Raw genomic sequence first — 20,068 nt, 5'->3', positions numbered from 1 at the left:
GCTGTCAGCAGGCTGTCATGCTCTATGATGCTGCTGTGACAGGACATGGATTTAGCAGAGCTTAATTGCTGTGGGACCTCATGTGGATTACTTTGTACCTGCAGGGGTATTCAGGGGTTAATAAAGTGGTGAAAAAGGATGTTTTTTGTATTTTATTCCAAATAAAGGATTTTGTGGGGTGTATATGTTTATTTTTTTTCACTTACAGATTAGTGATGGGGCGGTGTCTCATAGACGACTGCCATCACTAATCTAGGACTTAGTGGCTGCTGTGGGCTGCCATTAACTCCTTATTACCCCGAATGCCACCGCACCAAGGCAATGGGAAGAGCCGGGTCCAGCGCCAGAATTGGCGCTTCTTATGGATGCGCCACTCTAAGGCGGCTGTGGGCTGCTATTGTTAGGCTGAAAAGGGCCAAATAACGATGGCCCTTCCCACCTTAGTAATATCAGCCCCCAGTTGTCTGCTGTACCTTGACTAGTTTTAGAAAAATTAGGGGACCCCACGTCATTTTTTTTTTTTTTTAAATAAAGCAATAAAAATAAAAAGTGTGCGATCCCCTTTATTTTTCATAACCAGCCAAGGTACAGCACACAGTTGAGGGTTGCAGCCTGCAGCTGCTGCTGTTCCTGTGCTGGATATGAAAAATGGGGGGGACCCCGCATCATTTTTTACCCCAAAAAATGAAAAAAAAGGTCTGTCCAACCTAGTTGTTGCTCTGTCGAACTATTCTGTTATTTCTTTCTATCTATTTTGTATGTTCTTTCTTATCTATTCTATATGTTCTATTATATATGTTATTTCTAGCTATCTATGCTTTCTCTCTATCTATTCTAGCTAGCTATCATTTATCCTATTATATTTATTTCTCCCTTAAAAACACACTGTCAAAAACGCATCCAAAACGCATACGTTTTGGGTGCGTTTTTTTGTCAAACGCAGTGTTTACAGTTGTTAAGTCTGCCAGAGGGTTCATTTTTTTGTCAAATTAAAAACACAGCTTGCGCACATACCCTAATATTCTACCTGCTGGCACTGCTGGCTTTTCCAAATGTACTTGTTTAAAGGGAAGGTGTCGTAAAAAAAAACAAAAATTCAATACCTGAAAAAAATATAAAGTATTAATGTTTTGTTTAAATATTATTATTTGTTTTTAATTGAGCAAAATATAAAAAAATTAAAAAGTTTGATATTTTCCACTGTTAAACACTAGGGGAGCAGCTGCTGAAAACCTACAGAAATCCCACTGTAGAAATAGTGTTTACAACAGATAAGAGAGAATGAAATGTGGGGACACAGTGCGGAGCCATTTTGTTGGTGACCAGAAATGTCTAAAGTGTCACCAAGGACAGCTGGAGTATCACACAGGACAGGATTAGATACACAGCTCAGAAGACAGTATCACACACGATAGCATTAGATACACGGCTCAGCAGACAGTATCACGCAGGATAGAATTAGATACACAGCCCTGCATACAGTATCACACACGATAGGATTAGATACACAGCCCTGCATACAGTATTACACAGGAGAGGATTAGATACACAGCCCTGCATACAGTATCACACAGGATAAGATTAGATAAACGGATCAGCAGACAGTATCACACAGGATAGGAATAGATACACAGCTCAGCAGACAGTATCACACAGGAGAGGATTAGATACACGGCTCAGCAGACAGTATCACACAGGAGAGGATTAGATACATGGCTCAGCAGACAGTATCACACAGGATAGGATTAGATACACAGCTCAGCAGACAGTATCACACAGGAGAGGATTAGATACATGGCTCAGCTGACAGTATCACACAGGATAGGATTAGATACACGGATCAGCAGACAGTTTCACACAGGATAGGATTAGATACACGGCTCAGCAGACAGTATCACACAGGAGAGAATTATATACATAGCTCAGCAGACAGTATCACACAGGAGAGGATTAGATACACGGCTCAGCAGACAGTATCACACAGGAGAGGATTAGATACACGGCTAAGCAGACAGTATCACACAGGAGAGGATTAGATACACGGCTAAGCAGACAGTATCACACAGGAGAGGATTAGATACACGGCTAAGCAGACAATATCACACAGGAGAGGATTAGATACACAGCTTAGCAGACAGTATCACAGGAGAGGATTAGATACACAGCTCAGCAGACAGTATCACAGGATAGGATTAAATACACAGCCCTGCATACAGTATTACACAGGATAGGATTAGATACACAGCCCTGCATACAGTATCACACAGGATAGGATTAGATACACAGCCCTGCATACAGTATCACACAGGATAAGATTAGATACACGGATCAGCAGACAGTATCACACAGGATAGGAATAGATACACAGCTCAGCAGACAGTATCACACAGGATAGGATTAGATACACGGCTCAGCAGACAGTATCACACAGGAGAGGATTAGATACACGGCTCAGCAGACAGTATCACACAGGAGAGGATTAGATACATGGCTCAGCAGACAGTATCACACAGGATAGGATTAGATACACAGCTCAGCAGACAGTATCACACAGGAGAGGATTAGATACATGGCTCAGCTGACAGTATCACACAGGATAGGATTAGATACACGGATCAGCAGACAGTATCACACAGGAGAGGATTAGATACACGGCTCAGCAGACAGTATCACACAGGAGAGAATTATATACACAGCTCAGCAGACAGTATCACACAGGAGAGGATTAGATACACGGCTCAGCAGACAGTATCACACAGGAAAGGATTAGATACACGGCTAAGCAGACAGTATCACACAGGAGAGGATTAGATACACGGCTAAGCAGACAGTATCACAGAGGAGAGGATTAGATACACGGCTCAGCAGACAATAACACACAGGAGACGATTAGATACACAGCTCAGCAGACAGTATCACAGAAGAGGATTAGATACACAGCTCAGCAGACAGTATCACAGGATAGGATTAGATACACAGCCCTGCATACAGTATTACACAGGATAGAATTAGATACACAGCTCAGCAGACAGTATCACACAGGATAGGATTAGATAGACAGCTCAGCAGACAATATCACACAGGAGAGGATTAGATACACAGCTCAGCAGACAGTATCACAGGATAGAATTAGATACACAGCTCAGCAGACAGTATCACAGGATAGGATTAGATACACAACCCTGCATACAGTATCACCGGTTCACGCACAGGCCGACAGGTGGCAAGAGGAAGGGGGGGGTTGAGCGGCGGTGTTTTTGGAGATGGTAGCAGCGGCGTTGGTGGTGAAGGAGCACCGGTACTCACATGCAGAATCACAAACACACACAGCAGCGGCGGGCAAAGCGGCGGCTGGGTAGAGCGGAAGGAGGGAATGTCATTGGAGACAGTAACGGTGGGGGGGAGGGGCGGCGGCAGCAGTAGCGAGGGGAGAGCGGGGCTGGGTAGAGCGGAGGGAGGGGGTGTCATTGGAGACAGTAATGCCGGGGGGAGGGGAGAGTAGGCGGCCCGTACTCACACATCCCGGCGGTTGACAGGGGTAAAGTGGAGCAACCAGTATACGCTGTGAGCTCCACAATGATGGCGCCGATCTCCTCCCTCTGCTGTGATCTGGACAGCCCAGGGGGCGCGTCCAGGTCACAGCAGATGCCTACTGTAACATTACTAAATGGGGTCGGATCCCGACCACTGTTCTCTATGCACAGGGGCTGCCATAAAGGATTGAGTAACTGTCATTACACACACAGCAAATCCAGCATGGGAGCCCCCAGTGCCTTCAGTAAAATTAGAGTTAAATAAAAACTAAATAAGCGGTGATTTTAATTTTGTATAAAAAATACTTTATTTCATAATCACTATTTTTAATATAAAAATATAAAACTGCGACACCTTCCCTTTAAGGTAATGAAATGGCCAAGTGTAGCTCTCAGTGTACTATTACTTTAGTGTGCCTTTAAACTCAGCCTTTGTTCACAAGGCCAGTAAAGATACTTAGTTAATATACTGCTTACTGCTCTGCACAAACCAATACCTAATATGATGTACACGTCATGAACATATTTACCTTTGTACAAGTACCCATCTTATCAATGGGAATATTGCTCCTTAGTGGCATTCTATTGAATGTAGATAGCAGCTGCGGGAGGTCTGTCAGTGAGTGACTTAGAGATATACAGGGGACTGATGACTAATGCATTTCATTGCAGCAGTGAGCTTGAAATTCATACTGCAGTGAACGAAGAATTTGATGTATAGTATGTGTTATAACACTGGCATTCATCCATGGCCAGCTGCTGCAGACTTGGATTATCACACCACAAAGTTATGCTCCATGGTAAAAGAACATTGGAAAGGCAGTAAACCAAGCTGACATTACTAGCACTGTACAATAATCACAAGATAAAGAAATTCTGATAAATGGTGATAAGAGCTGAATATGCATACAATGAAAAATGTCAAGAAAAGGGCAGCTATGTGTACCAGAAAAGCAACGGATAAAATCTGTAAGGACTGGGCGAAAATTAATTCTAACTACTATTTACTACATATACTAATGCAGAGATTTAGTTGCTGTTTTCTGCAGAAAACTGAAAAACAGAGCCTTTAATTTTGCAGACTACAGGTAAAAGCTGCTTTCACATTTTTGTTAGGTATTTCAGATTTTCTATTGTCATAGGAATAGAAAAACAGTCTCTAATAGATCCCATTGACTATCCCTTTGGGTTAATTTCAGTGTATAACGTTACTGAATCCATTTACCTGCAGTAATGCAATGCCTATGAACACCCCGGCCACAATGGTTAGATTATCTTGCAGCCATTTCTCAAACTGGGGAACACAACCTTTGGTATGTATGGTTGCTTGCTGGTCAAGTTCCTGCAAGAGAACAAAAACTCAATTATAAACTTTTAAGACCCCATTCACATCACATTTCTGTTTTGTTAAGGCTATGTGCGCAGAGTGCGTTTTTCGCGGCGTTTTTGCGCGTTTTTCGGGTGCGTTTTTGGCCTCAAAACTGCAGGACTTTGCTTCCCCAGCAAAGTCTATGAGTTTTCATTTTTGCTGTCCGCACACATCTGTTTTTTTTCAGCTGCGTTTTTATGGTGCCACAAAAACGCAGCATGTCAATTATTCCCGCGTTTTTCACTGCGCTTTTCATCCATTGAGTGCAATGGGATGTTGAAAGACGCAATGAGAAACGCAAATAGCTGCGTTTTGGTGCATTTCTAAGACCAAAAACGCAGCTATAAACGCAGGAGGTGGGTAGTAAAGTGACGTGTACAGGAAGAGGATTCCTTCTCTCAGTAAACACAGAAGCGTGAATCCTCCCGGTACCGTCACCGTCGCTTCCACCTCCCGTCCTGTGCATGTATGCTGCCGTGCAGCGCCATGTACAGGCAGGAGGTGGAAGCGGCTGCGAAAACAAAAGTTAACAGTAGAAAAAAAAAAAAAAAGTTATACTCACCTGTCTGCAGGGTCCCGGTGCCATGCCCGCTCCCAGCTCCTCTCACGGTATCGCCACCCCTGCTCCGGCTGTGTGCAGACCGCCGGAAAAGCTCCGATGGATGCAGGACCTGGCGATGGATCACCTGATGCAGTCACCTGACGCATCAGGTGATCGTAAGTATCGCGGTGACGCGGGCGCCCGGCCGGTATCAGTGGATGCGTCAGGAGACTTCATCCCTGATTACCGGCAGCTGCTGCAGCGATCGGACAGGATCAGACTCCCGCCCCATCGCTGCAGGAGCTGCCGGTAATCAGCACATAAGTGAGTATTATTTTTTTTATTTTTTTTTGCACCGATGCATCTGCTGATTGTATAATCGGCTTTTATACAATCAGCTGATGTGTGATGGGATTCAGGCACTTGATCCTGACACATCATCTGATCGCTTTGCCTTCCAGCAAACCCATCAGATGATATTGGATCCGGATTGGACGGCGCGGGACCCTTGACCCAAGATTACTGCGGAGGGGGGGTTCTTTATTTCAATAAAGATGGAGTCACTAATTGTGTTGTGTTTTATTTCTAATAAAAATATTTTTCTGTGTGTTGTGGTTTTTTTTTATCTTTACTAGAAATTCATGGTGGCCATGTCTAATATTGGCGTGACACCATGAATTTCGGGCTTAGGGCCAGCTATACAGCTAGCCCTAACCCCATTATTACCCAGCGAGCCACCCGGCATCAGGGCAGCTGGAAGAGTTGGATACAGCACCAGAATATGGCGCTTCTATGAAAGCGCCATTTTCTGGGGTGGCTGCGGGACTGCAATTCACAGCGGGGGTGCCCAGAAAGCATGGGCACCCTGCACTGTGGATTCCAATCCCCAGCTGCCTAGTTGTACCCGGCTGGACTCAAAAATTGGGCGAAGCTCATGTCATTTTTTTTTTTAATTATTTCATGAAATTCATGAAATAATTTTAAAAAAAAGGGCTTCCCTATATTTTTGGTTCCCAGCCGGGTACAAATAGGCAGTTGGGGGTTGGGGGCAGCCCGTACCTGCCTGCTGTACCCGGCTAGCATACAAAAATATGGCGAAGCCCACGTCATTTTTTTTGTTTGGGGGGGCAAAGAAATCCTGCATACAGTCCTGGAAGGAGGATGCTGAGCCTTGTAGTTCGACAGCTGCTGTCTGCTCTCCTGCATACACTATGGGATGGAGGATGCTGAGCCTTGTAGTTCTGCAGCTGCTGTCTGCTCTCCTGCATACACTATTGGATGGAGTATGCTGAGCCTTGTAGTTCTGCAGCTGTCTGCTCTTCTGCATACACTAGTGGAGAATGAAGAACACATTAAAGAAGGAAATGACATCAGACCTTTTTTTTTTGTTCACTGATAAAAAACGCATAAGGACGCAGTGAGCAAAAACGCAGCAAAACGCAGCAAAAAAACGCACCAAATCGCGGCAAAACGCGTGCGTTTTTTGCCGCGTTTTTTCGACGCAGGTGCGTTTTTGTGCGTTTTTAGCGGCCAAAAACGCACAAAAACGCAGCGTCAAAAAAACGCAGTGTGCGCACATAGCCTTAAGCTCCCAGCAAGGATAGATCCTAGAATGGATGCTAGATATGTCCAGAGGGTTACAGCAATAAGGGCAAGTCCAAAAGGTAAGTCCAAGAGAGGCCAAAAGAGTGTCCTATCATAGATAGATAGATTGATAGATAGATAAATAGATAGATAGGTGTTATTGACATCACCGCTCTTACCAGGTCATGCAGAGGGCAGCGCGAGACCTGGTGGCTGTAAGGAGCGGTGACGTTAATGAAGTCACCGCTCTTCGGACCGGGAATGACTGCTGCTGAAACCAATGACGTTTTGTTCTTACAACGAGGCTCCATAGGCTTTGGACTACAGATTCGAGATGACGAGGAAACACCATGGACTACATTGGACCTGTGTGGGCTAATTTTTTTCTAATAAACTGGTGAAAGAGGGATGGTGTCTTGTCTTTGCCTCTTTTTATGTCTTTCAGGTTTCCCTTTCTGGACTACACTGGATTCACTGGACTACATTGAATCTGCATGGTTTTTTTTTTCACATTTTTTTTAAATAAATTAGTGAGCCACTGAAAGTGTCGGGGAGAGATTTTTCAAATAAAGTATTTTTGTTTCTGTGTTTATTTATTTTGACTTACTGGGTTAGTAATGGGGGTGTCACACATGAGCCGAGGCCAGAGCTGTTACATCTAATGTGATGCATGAATCCTGGGATGGCTGAGGGCTGGTATTTTTAGGCTCGAAAGGGCCCAATATGCATTGACCTTCCCAGTTTGATAATATCAGCCCACAGCTGTCTGCTTCACTTTTGCTTGTTATCAAAAATAGGAGGGACCTCACATTGATTTGTTTTAAATTATTTATTTATTTTATTAGTTAAACCAGGCTAAAAACCCTTTAGTGCCACATCAAAGGCACTAAAGGGTGTAAGTGTACAATATGTATCTATAGCTTTAGCTAATTTTTCATTTTCCTTGGAGATGTGTGCATAAAAATCAGAAGCCACATGCATGGTCTGTTTGATGTCCGATTTTATCTTGCATCCATTGACTTACATTGGCGACTCTCGTGTGAGCTACCCAGCCACTCGCAGCATGCTGTAATTGTTTCTGCATGCCAAATCTGGTTGAAATAAAAATCGCAAATCTGCTCTGCTTCATTCACTAACATTGGTCAAAGTGCATTTGTAGATTTTCTCGCATTGCACTTGTCCAATTTAAATGCTAATGTGATACTAAAAGGTTAGGTTCACACAAGTGATCCAATTTTCATCCAGAAAAGTGTCATAACATTTTTCTCACTTGTCTTTAGTGATGAGAGAGCACTAAAGTGCTCCAACACCCGTTACGCAAATTGAGTAGGTCGGATGCTCGGACAGACTCAATTTGAGTAATGAGAATAATGGAAGTCAATGGGGACCTCAAGCGTTTTTCAGAAGACCCTAACAGGAGAGCTGTGGAGGGGGGGGGCAGGAAAATTGCTAAAATGGATTTAAACAACATTTAAATGGAATGAGAATAGCCTGGGGAAGATGTCTTGACTCCCAGTTCGCTGCTGAGAACTAATTTATTAAAAAAAAATGACGTTGGGTCCCCCTCATTTTTAATAATTTGCCAAGGTAAAGCAGGCAGCTGGGGGCTGATATTATCAGACTGGGGAGGTTCATTGATATTGGCCTCTTTCTAACCTAAAAATACCAGCCTGCAACCACCTCAGAATTGGGGTATCATACATGCACTAATTTTGGCGCTTTGCCAGACTCTTCCCCACTGCCGTGGTGTGATGGCAATTGGGGTATTATTTTTTGGCTTGATGTCAGCTGTGTAATGTCAGCTGAAGCTCGAAGGTTATTAATGGTGAGGCGTCTATCAGACACCCTATTACTAACCCATCTCAATTCTCATGATGGGTATTTATTGCACTTTAGTTTTCATGCTATTGAAAAAGTGAGAAAACCCATCTGTGAAGACAATTGGACAAGCTCTTAGTTGAATAGGGAGGTTTTTTTTATTTCATTGCTTAATACATCTCACCTGTCAGGTTGGAACAGAAAATCTAATTTGATATTACTATATTAAGATCTTTAATGTTTTATTTTAATATTGTTGTATAATTCTGTTTATTTACAAAAGAAATTATTTATGCATATATTTTATATGTTTAGAACAAAAGATTTGATTTAATATTTTCAATATTTACAGTATTTATATATTCTAATACGTTTTACTTGCTCACACAGGTGTTTATTCGTTCGTATATGTTGTGTGTTATGACATTTTTGTATGTGATGTGATAACCTACATGAGTATACACAGTATGCAGAATTATTAGGTAAGTTGTATTTTAGAGAATTTTTTTTATTATTGATCAACAATTCTGTTCTCAATCAACCCAAAAGACTCATACATATCAAAGCTTAATATTTTTGGAAGTTGGAGTGTTTTTTTTTTAGATTTGGCTATCTTAGGAGGATATCTGTTTGTGCAGGTAACTATTACTGTGCAGAATTATTATGTAACTTAATATAAACAAAATATATTCCCATCTCACTTGTTTATTTTCACCAGGTAAACCAATATAACTGCACAAAATTTAGAAATAAACATTTCTGACATGCAAAAACAAAACCCAAAAAAATTAGTGACCAATATAGCCACCTTTCTTTATGATGACACTCAACAGCCTACCATCCATAGATTCTGTCAGTTGCTTGATCTGTGTTCGATCAATATTGCGTGCAGCAGCCACCACAGCCTCCCAGACACTGTTCCGAGAGGTGTACTCTTTTCCCTCCCTGTAGATCTTATATTTTATGGGGGACCACATGTTCTCTATGGGGTTCAGATCAGGTGAACAAGTGGGCCATGTCATTATTTTTTCATCTCTTAGACAATTACTGGCCAGCCACGCTTTGGAATAGTTGGATGCATGTAATGGAGCATTGTCTTGCATGAAAATCATATTTTTCTTGAACGATACTGACTTCTTCCAGTACCACTACTTGAAGAAATTGTCTTCCAGAAACTGGCAGTAGGTCTGGGACTTGAGCTTCACTCCATCCTCAACCTGAAAAGGTCCCACATGTTCATCTTTGATGATACCAGCCCATACCAGTACCCCGCCTCCACCTTACTGGCGTCTGAGTCGGAGTGGAGCTCTCTGCCCTTTACTGATCCAGCCTCTGTCCCATCCATCTGGCCCATCAAGAGTCACTCTCATTTCATCAGTCCATAAAAGCTTTGAAAAATCAGTCTTAAGATATTTCTTGGCCCAGTCTTGACGTTTTATCTTATGTTTCTTGTTCAAAGGTGGTCATTTTTTAGCCTTCCTTACCTTGGCCATGTCCCTGAGTATGGCACACCTTGTGCTTTTTGATACTCCAGTAACGTTGCAGCTCTGAAATATGGCCAAACTGGTGGCAAATGGCATCTTGGCAGCTTCATGCTTGATTTTCCTCAAGTCATGGGCAGTTATTTTGCGCTTTTTTTTGCCCAACACGCTTCTTGCAACCCTATTGGCTATTTGCCATGAAACGCTTGATTGTTCAGTGATCACGCTTCAAAAAGTTTGGCAATTTCAAGACTGCTGCATCCCTTTCAAGATATCTCACAATTTTGGACTTTTCAGAACCCGTCAAATCTCTCTTCTGACTCATTTTGCCAAAGGAAAGGAAGTTGCCTAATAATTAAGCACACCTTGTATAGGGTGTTGATGTCATTACACCACACCCCTCCTCATTACAGAGATGCACATCACCTGATTTACGTAATTGGTAGTTGGCTCTCAAGCCTATACAGCTTGGAGTAGGACAACATGTATAAAAATTATGTGATCAACATGCTCATTTGCCTAATATTTCTGCACACAGTGTATACTGTATATTTTTCTGATAAACATATTTTGTGGTTTATTTTCTTAGATGTAGTTTATATATGTTAATCTAAGTTAATTACCTTGCTTATATGTAGCAACATTATGTGTATTTTATGTTCATCTAATTTATGTCATTATTCTATTATGGTTTTTCTTATCATTTCTATTATTATGTATTTACTTTATTAATTCTTTTTTGTTATTTTGTATAGGATTAGTATAATTTTATTGATCGATTTGTACAAGTTATTATTTTGCCATGTATGTTTATAAAATATGTGTTTTCATGAGAATCTTCTATAACCATTTTGCAGCACTTTAGTCTTCCAGCAATTATCATGGATACTGATGGGTTTCGCATTCAGCAGGAGAAGAAATTGCACTGCGCGATGTCTGAATGATCTAGCAATAACCACGTGTATCGATAAGGATCACATTCAATGGGAGAGGAAACTGCAGTGCTCGATATTTAAATTAGACCATCGGGATCACCTTCTCATAACTAAAGTGACTAAACATGTGTTAAAAAAATTGTTTAAAAAAACTGAGAGTCCACTGTGGTTGATACCCTTTAATGGCTAACTGAAAAGATGGTAATAATAGCAAGCTTTTGAGACTACTCAAGTCTCCTCATCAGGCTCAGTATAACACAAAATCTAAAGAGTCGAATATTTATATACAGCAGGACATAGAATGGAGCAGTAAATAAGACAAGTTATGTGAAGCAGAACTATCAGTATGGCAAGAGGACAAACTATTGTGGTCATAAATATTGCAGCAGTTCATAGATAAGCAGTGTGAAAGTTTTATTGACCTCTGATTGAGGTCTGGTCCAGAGTTAAGATGCCCCCAGATGGTCTGAGGAGGACATTTCTTAATTGATGTAAAAATACATAAAGCCATGTGACACATTAATTCCTGCTCTGAATGTGTCAAAGGTCATCATAGGCTTGTATCCCAGACTCTCCTGTCTCTCTGGGATTTGAAATCTTCTTTCAAAACCAGCAATTTCATGTCCATGATGCTGTGGTCTTGGTTACAAAAATGTTTGGCCACAGGTAGATCTGTCCTTTTTTCTCTAATTGTGTGGCAATGAGAATTCATCCTTGTTCTGAGCTGTTGTCTTGTCTCTCCTACATACAGACCCCCAGTTGGACATTTGGTACATATAATTAAGTACACCACATTGGTTGTGGTGCAGCTGAAGGTACCTGGGATCTTGTAGTAATGATGTGATCTGGGAATCTTTATCTTGTCCGTTGTCAGTATAAATGGATATGTCTTACATTTTTTCAGGTTACAGAGAAGTGTTCCTGTTGTTGTTGGAGAGGACATTGACATTGAGCTTCTGACAATTATGCTTCTTAGATTCGGGGGCTGCCTAAGACACAGAAGTGGGGGGTCTGGAAGAATTGATTTTAATTGGACATCTTTTTGCAATAATGGTTGTAGTTTCCGTACAGCTCTTCTTAACACCTCCAAATTTGGATTGTAGGTGATCACAAGAGGTACCTGGTTATTTTCTTCTTTAGTTTTATAATGTAGGAGATGGTTTATTGATATTCTAGTGGGTCTTGTAATCTGGTTTTCAATTGTTCTTGGTTGGTAGCCTTGATTCAAAAAGGTCTTTCTGAGGCCCTCAAGGTGATTGTCTCTATCTGTAGTGTTGGAACATATCCGATTGTATCTGATGGCCTGACTGTACACAATAGAGTTTTTTATGTGTTTTGGATGAAAACTGTGCCATTTCAGGTATGTTGGACGGTCAACTGGTTTCTAGTACAGGGATGTCTCTTTCATTGTTTTTTAGTTTGATGATGGTGTCCAAAAAGTTGATTTCAGTGAAAGAGTAGTTGAGCGTTAAGTTGTTGGTGGGATGAAACTGATTAAAGTGTTCATGAAATGTCTTCAGCTGCTCCTCAGACTGTCCAGATGATTAAAATATCATCAATGTAACGGTAGTAGGCCAGAGGCCTGATAGGACAAGAGGATAAAAAGTCACTTTCAAGCTTTACCATGAAAATATTTGCATATTTTGGTGCCATTTTGCTTCCCATTGCTGTTCCAGTCTTCTGTAGATATATATTATTATCAAATGCGAAGTAATTATGGGTGAGGATGAATTTTGTAAGCTTCACCACAGAATCGGCATCAATTCCTGTATTTTCCAGGAAGACTTTGCAACAATTTAATCCATTCTGGTATAGAATATGCGAGTACAAAGATTCCACTTCCATGGTGGCAAGGATGGTTCCATCTGGTGGAGGACCTATTGCTGATAGATTTTCAATAGGTCAGTAGTGTCCTGGATGTAGCTGGTTGTATCCCTTTACCCATCCAGAGACTTGTTCAGTGAGGGGCCCACACATGAAATGATGGGTCTTCCTGGATTTCCAGATTTGTGAATTTTGGGAAGCATGTAGAATGTACCTATTCTTGGACTTACCGGTATCAGTTCATCAGCTCTTAAGGATTTGTCAGACAGACAAGAGATCAACTTGTTTAGTTCCTTGCAGTAGTCCTGTGTAGGGTCAGACTCCAATTTTTTAAAGTAGCGTGTGTTGTCTGTGTGCTTCCTTCATGTAGTATGATTTGTTCATCACGACTATTGCACCTCCCTTGTCTGCAGGTTTAATGATGATTTCTTTGTTGGTTTTCAAAGATTTTATTGTCCTTCTCTACTGGGCACTGATGTTGGATGGTTGCCTCCTGTGTGTGTCTAGGATAGTGGAGTTTACCAAATGTCTCAAAGTGTCTATATATTTATCCAAATGAGGGTTGTGTCTAGGTAGAGGTTTCCAATCTAAACATGTGTTATCACTATGTGATTGTTAATTAATGAATGTTGGGTGATATTTAAGTCCAATGGTTCTTAGTGAGTTTTTAGGCACTTTTTGACTAAGGACCACATGGGTCAGAAAGCGTTGCCTTGTACTCCTAGAACGACTGATAGCCTTATACTTCAACTCCAGAAGCAAGGACTAGGGGAAACTATATGCAACTGGGTAACAAATTGGCTAAAAGATAGGAAACAAAGAGTAGTCATAAATGGTACATTCTCTAAATGGGCTATAGTCAGCAGTGGTGTACCGCAGAGATCTGTGCTAGGACCGATTCTTTTTAATCTATTTATTAATGACCTTGTGGATGGGATTGATAGTAAAGTGTCAGTCTTTGCTGAGGACACCAAACTATATAGGATATTAAAAACTGACCTTGATAATACAATATTACAAAAAGATATGAATAAGATGTCCGAATGGGCAGATACTTGGCAAATGAGATTTAATGTTGATAAATGTAAAGTAATACACCTAGGACGGAGTAATCCTATAGCTGTGTATACATTAAATGGAAGTAAACTGAGGACTATAGAACAGGAGAAGGACTTGGGTATCCTCATTACAAATAAGCTGAGCAGCAGTACGAAATGTCAAGCAGCAGCTGCTAAAGCCCTCAAGATTTTAGGGTGTATAAAAAGAGAGATTAGATCTCAGGATCCCAATGTATTGTTACCCCTCTATAAATCATTTGTAGGGACACATCTGGAATATGGGATCCAGTTTTAGGCTCCACATTTTAAGAAGGACATTCAGAAGTTAGAATCAGTTCAAAGGCGGCTAACTAGACTACTACAAGGAATAGAAGGCCTCCCATATGATGAGAGGTTGAAAAAGTTAGATATGTTTAGCTTAGAAAAAATACATTAAAGAGGAGATCTCATTTATATGTATAAATACATGTGTGGTCAATATAAAGGACTGGCACATGACTTATTTCTTCCAAAGACAGTACTAAGGACCATGGGGCATACACTGCGAGTGGAAGAAAAGTGATTACGGCAGCTAAATAGGAAAGGGTTCTTTACAGTTAGAGCAGTCAGACTGTGGAATACACTACCACAAGAGGTAGTAATGGCAGATACTATAACAGCTTTTAAAAGAGGGCTGGATGATTTCCTCAGTACACACAACATTGTTGGTTATAAGTGGCTTAGGGACAAATAGTAGAACTGGTGGAGGAAGGTTGAACTAGATGGACCTAGGTCTTTTTTGAACCTATGTAACTATGTAACTATGATTACAAGTTTGTAGACACCTGTGATGTTCATTACAAGATACATGTTAGTTTTTCATGTCGTTAGAGTCAAACTATTTTCAAATCTTTCTAGGAGTCCAATCAATTTTGTCATGGCAATTTTCATTAGTTTTTTTTTTTTTACATTTTTCTATTAAACCACAATTTAAAAGGCAATGTCTGATTTTCATTATTTGATACTCTGTAAATTAAATTGAAAATTACTTTTGTCAGTTGCAAGTTATTTGAGTGTCCAACACAAGGTTTTCTTGCTTTAACAGAAGGCTACCAACAATTTTGTCTATGTGTGATATCAGGGCCGGCGTCACCACACGGCACACCCGGGAAAATGCCGGGGCCCTGGACAGCCGGCAGAGCTTTATGAATATGTGCTGTTTGGGCAGCGTAGCAGATGTGTGCAGCAAAGCTGTGTTTATATATAGTCTTCAGACAGCAGAGATGTGTATATGTACAGCAGAGCTGTGTGTGTGTTTGTGTCTGTACAAATGCAGCAGAGATGTGTGCAACAGTGCTATCAAGGTGTGTGTGTGTGTGTGTGTGTGTGTAGCAAAGCTGTATGAGTGTGTATGTATGGATCAGAACTGTGAATGTGGCCCCCCCATAGCTATCTGTGCAGCCCCCCAGAGCCGTATGTGCAGCCCCCCAGAGCACTATGCAACCCACCCCAGTAATGTGTAGACCCCCAGAGCTGTTTGTTATTCCAGTAACATCTATGCCCTCCAGTAATGTCTATGCCCCCAGCCCCTCCTGTGATGTATATATTGTAGCTCGCAGCCCCACCTGTGATGTATATACAGCAGTGTGAGTGTGCACTGTGCGTGGCTATGTCTGTTAGTGATGACCATCATGCAGCACAGCCACATGCCCAGGAGGATCTGGATGGAGACAAGCGGGAATGTGTCTGTATGCATGTATGATGTTTATCCATGTAAGTCACTGTAAATGACTGTATAGATTTGTCTGTTTATAAGTGTTTTTGTGAGTTTGTCTTCAAATACGTATATGTTCGTATGCCTGTATGTGTACGTATCTGTGTATATGCATGTCTGCATGTAGATGGGGCCCACTGAGACTCTTCCGCCCGGGGCCCACAAAAACCTGGAGCCGGTCCTGTGTGATATATACAGTATATGTAGCTTCGCTGAAAATGCATGTGATCTGTATAAGGAGAAGGAGATAAGTCTCTGTCAGCAATAGGGTATCTTTAGAGTTGGTGCAAATCCATTGGCATGTTACATTCTATGGGCTACAAGAGCGAGCTGTGGCTGCTGCATGGGAGTGGGAATATCACCTCTTATCTGGCAGCATCCTCGGATCTTCTTGCAATTAGCTAGCCAGGTGTGATGTGCGTTATGGCACAGTGTTGATATCAATCCAGGCCAACTAATCAAAATCAGAGCTGCGGATGTAAGACGGAAAGAAGCAATACTCTAAGGCCGGGGCCACACGGGGATTACTGCGATCCTCTCGCATGACACTCGGCTCACACCGGCAGTACAGCAGAGCCGAGTGTTATGCGAGTGTCCCTGCGACTGAGGTCTGATCATGCGATCGGACCTCAGCTGCAGGGGGCGGGACGGCACTGAGGAGGGGCGGGCCAGCGCTGCGGAGGGGAGGGAGGGATTTCTCTCCCTCTCTCCTCCGTAGCCAGCTATTGCCATTCTCGCCCTGCACTCGCGGTACACCGGTCTACCGCAAGTGCAGTGCGATTTTTCTCTAGAATGGGTGCGAGAGAAACAATGATCGCATTACAATCGCAGCATGCTGCGATTGTTTTCTCAGTCCGATTAGGGCTGAGAAAATAATTGCTCATGTGTGCTGACACATAGGCAAATATTGGCCCGAGTGGAATGCAATGTATTATCGCACTCCACTCGCACCGATTTTCATGCCGTGTGGCTTAGGCCTAATACAGTGTTTATAGTCCACTGTCATGGCCAATACAATGGGACATACATATACAGTACATTCCCACTAGCTCTACTTATCTCCCCTGAGAGCATAACAATTGGATAACTTGATGCCTGGAAAAGATAATCAAGAGGTCCAACATTCAATGTTTGGCCAGTGTCTCCGGAATCATCTAATATGTATGGCTAGCTTGATTTTGTTATGTTTTTGGGGAACATTTTTTGGACATTTATCTTGTGTTTTCATATGTAGTACTTTGGTGAAGTGTCTCAATGTAATATTAAATCTCTTAAGATTCCCAAGTGTAAAACATGAACCCAATTTGCAGAAAAGTAATGACTTATACTTACTGGCTTTTGTCTGACATCATAACCACATTGAGTGTTAATCACGTCTTCCTATTAGTGATAAAAAACAAACATTAATATCAGAAATAGAGAAACACACAAAGCACATTTATTTTTCTTATGCTGTCCTACTAGAATCACCTGGTAATAGGCAATAATCTGAGATTTCTACAATGTGGAGGTCACACACATACCCTGGTTTCCTGGAGGAGCTTAAGGAATAACAGGGGTGCTGCTGTCTCCCCCTGTGCAGAGTGCACCAAATTTAACACCAGGGCACCGGTCAGACATAGTAATCCATAACGTAAGTAGAAACGAGCTGCTGGACTTCATATATCTATGTCACTTGTCTCAACACCACACTTTTAAAACTATTTAATTCATGGACATTAAATATTACTACAAATTAAATCGGTATAATTTATTTCATGTTATCAGAGGTGTAAACGTACGGTACATGCCCTAAGGATATGGGATCTAAAGAAGTAACGTACAGCAGGGTCTTTAGTACAGCAGGAGAATGGCACACCACAGCGCTCTCGACTAGCATTGGCATCGGTGCAGTTGAAGTAAATATTCAGATTCCAGTCATCAGCTCCAAATGCCCCGCAGCACTGCCACTATGGAGAGAAACAAAGAAGACACATTAGAAATGACTGTTTTCCATCAATCCTCCCCTAGAACAATGCTTCACCCTGCAAGAACTTTCTTTCCCTAACAAAGTACAATTCAATTTAAGTGAATGAGATTTACAAGACTCGTTTAGTACAAATCTCCAAGGACTATTTAGCTGCAGAAATTGGCATTACAAAAAGTGAAATTTGAGCTTAAATGGAGTATGGTGCAGATTTTCTGTGAAAACTAGATGCAGATTTGGAACAGATCTCTCAGTGTGATCCCTTTGACACAGATCAGCCACTCACTGTGTGATAAGGATGCTGTGAATGTGTAACGCTGCTCTCTTAATGGGCCAGCGTGCCAATCCCAGGAAGTGCCTCTTAGCCTATTACTGAGAAGCATTGGGTATTCAGGGCAAGCTTCCACTAGGGGAGTTGCCTGATAAATGCCTTAGCTTAACTAATCAGTGTCCAGTACTACAGGTAGCTAGTTGACAGGTCCCTTTGTCCCATCCATTTAGTCCTGTTGGTTCCCTGCCTGTTAGTCCTGTCCTGTTGGTGCCAGTGTCCCTGCCTGTCCATCCCTCCAGCCTCAGTTATCCCGGTGGCTCTTGGCTATATAGCTGACTGGCAGTGGTCAGATCATTACCAGTTGTAGCTTTAGCTCGGTGATTTTTCGTGCCTGTTGTTCCTGTGCTCAGTCTGATTTATTGTTTTCCTGACCTTAGACCTTGCTCCTGAGGATCGATTTGCCTAGCCCCTTTGTCTTGATCTGCCACATACCTGGAATTTTGACCTCGGACAGTGAGTTGACTATGCTTTTTGTTTCACACCTTTGTATATTGCTAACCCTCCAGTTATATGACCTGGAACCTCTTGACTACCTCTTGACTACCCAGCCTCATGGCTAGCCCATGACTTGTGACTTTCGTCAAACCCTTATTATTAGACCTGTTCTCACTGCAATAGTGTTCTAACCCTGCTTCAATAGAACAAAAAGATTCAGTCAATTTACTATCAGCACCTATATAACATTAAAGAGGCCCCTAGATATTTATTTGCCTCTAATTTGTCCTAAAAGTATTTTATTAGTCTATGCAAAGCATTCACTATTACAGAAATTACAGATGTTAGCTGGCAACTATTAGACTATGTTCACACACTGCATCTTTTACTGCATTTTTGGTGCATTTTTGAGGTCACAAAGATGCACCTAAATGCATGCATTTCCTTCTCCCAGCAAAGTCTATGAGATTTCTTTTTTGCTGTTTACACAGTGCATCTTTTTTTAGGCTGCATTTTTGAAGATGCAGCCAAGATGTGCCATGTCAATTCTTTTTGCGTTTTTGCCAGCATTTTTGAGCCCTTCCAGTCAGTAGAAGCATGCTAAATGCTATTTTTTTATGCGTTTTTGCCGCGGGTGCCATTTTTGGTGCCAAAAACGCTGTATCTTTGTGATTAAGAAAAGATGCAGTGTGTGAACATAGCCTAAATGGGAAGACATAAAAGTCACTGCCCACGAGGATTGCCATGATGCTTTACATATACCCTGAGTAGCACATCATTCTGCATTACTGAATTCTGTAATAATGTGGATTAATTAATTCTTGGTAAACTGGGTACCAGTGCAGTGACTGCCATAAGTAGTTATCACCTAACAACTTTTAGGAGAGCAGAAGAATAGCTGATAAGAAAGTTGAAGGACTCATCAGCGACGTCTATGTCCATATGTTTTTATAGGAAAATCTTCATAATCTAACCTGAGCAATTTAGTATCAGCTTTGACTTTATAGCTACATTTTTATTGTTGATGTCACTAAGACTAAATTCAAACCAGCTTTTACATACAGTAGGCAGAATATGTCTGTAACAAAAAAATCCTACGCTGTACAGTATACGTAGATATGTATGGGGCAGGCGTATAATAATAGAGCCTTTTTTGGAACACATCTGGCAGATTAATGTTTTGGAGTGTACCCAACCGAAAAGGGATGGTGCGCCTTGACTGATTGGGGTCATTATCTTTTCTCTGTTAATCTGCAGCATGCAAGGTTGCCAAATGCACACAACTATTTTCCAACAATATACCTTAATTGACTGTCCTCTTTAACAGATCTCTGAAAAAGTATACCGTTCCATATCCTTTTTTTATAATGTGTACATCTGGAAACAAATGAACCTAGTCATAAAAGATTTCTTAGAATAGGCCAACTATTAATGGAGGTC

The 20,068-nt window shown here is 41.5% G+C and overlaps 1 protein-coding gene across 2 annotated transcripts in view; it reads right to left on the bottom strand.

The window, feature by feature from the left end:
* The window catches only part of TSPAN5 (tetraspanin 5), a 275,119-nt gene that overhangs the window by 10,221 nt on the left and 244,830 nt on the right, over positions 1 to 20,068 (bottom strand). For both annotated transcript variants that reach the window (XM_075350919.1, XM_075350927.1), the window contains 3 exons: positions 17,720 to 17,845; positions 17,229 to 17,276; positions 4,759 to 4,875 (listed from right to left, as the gene is read on the bottom strand). In XM_075350919.1, the coding sequence (XP_075207034.1) occupies positions 4,759 to 4,875; positions 17,229 to 17,276; positions 17,720 to 17,845 (291 nt within the window). The remainder of the gene's footprint in view (positions 1 to 4,758; positions 4,876 to 17,228; positions 17,277 to 17,719; positions 17,846 to 20,068) is intronic.

This window comes from Anomaloglossus baeobatrachus, chromosome 1 (assembly GCF_048569485.1).
Source record: "Anomaloglossus baeobatrachus isolate aAnoBae1 chromosome 1, aAnoBae1.hap1, whole genome shotgun sequence".
Lineage (NCBI taxonomy): Eukaryota > Metazoa > Chordata > Amphibia > Anura > Aromobatidae > Anomaloglossus > Anomaloglossus baeobatrachus.
This window is presented reverse-complemented; position numbering and strand designations above follow the sequence as displayed.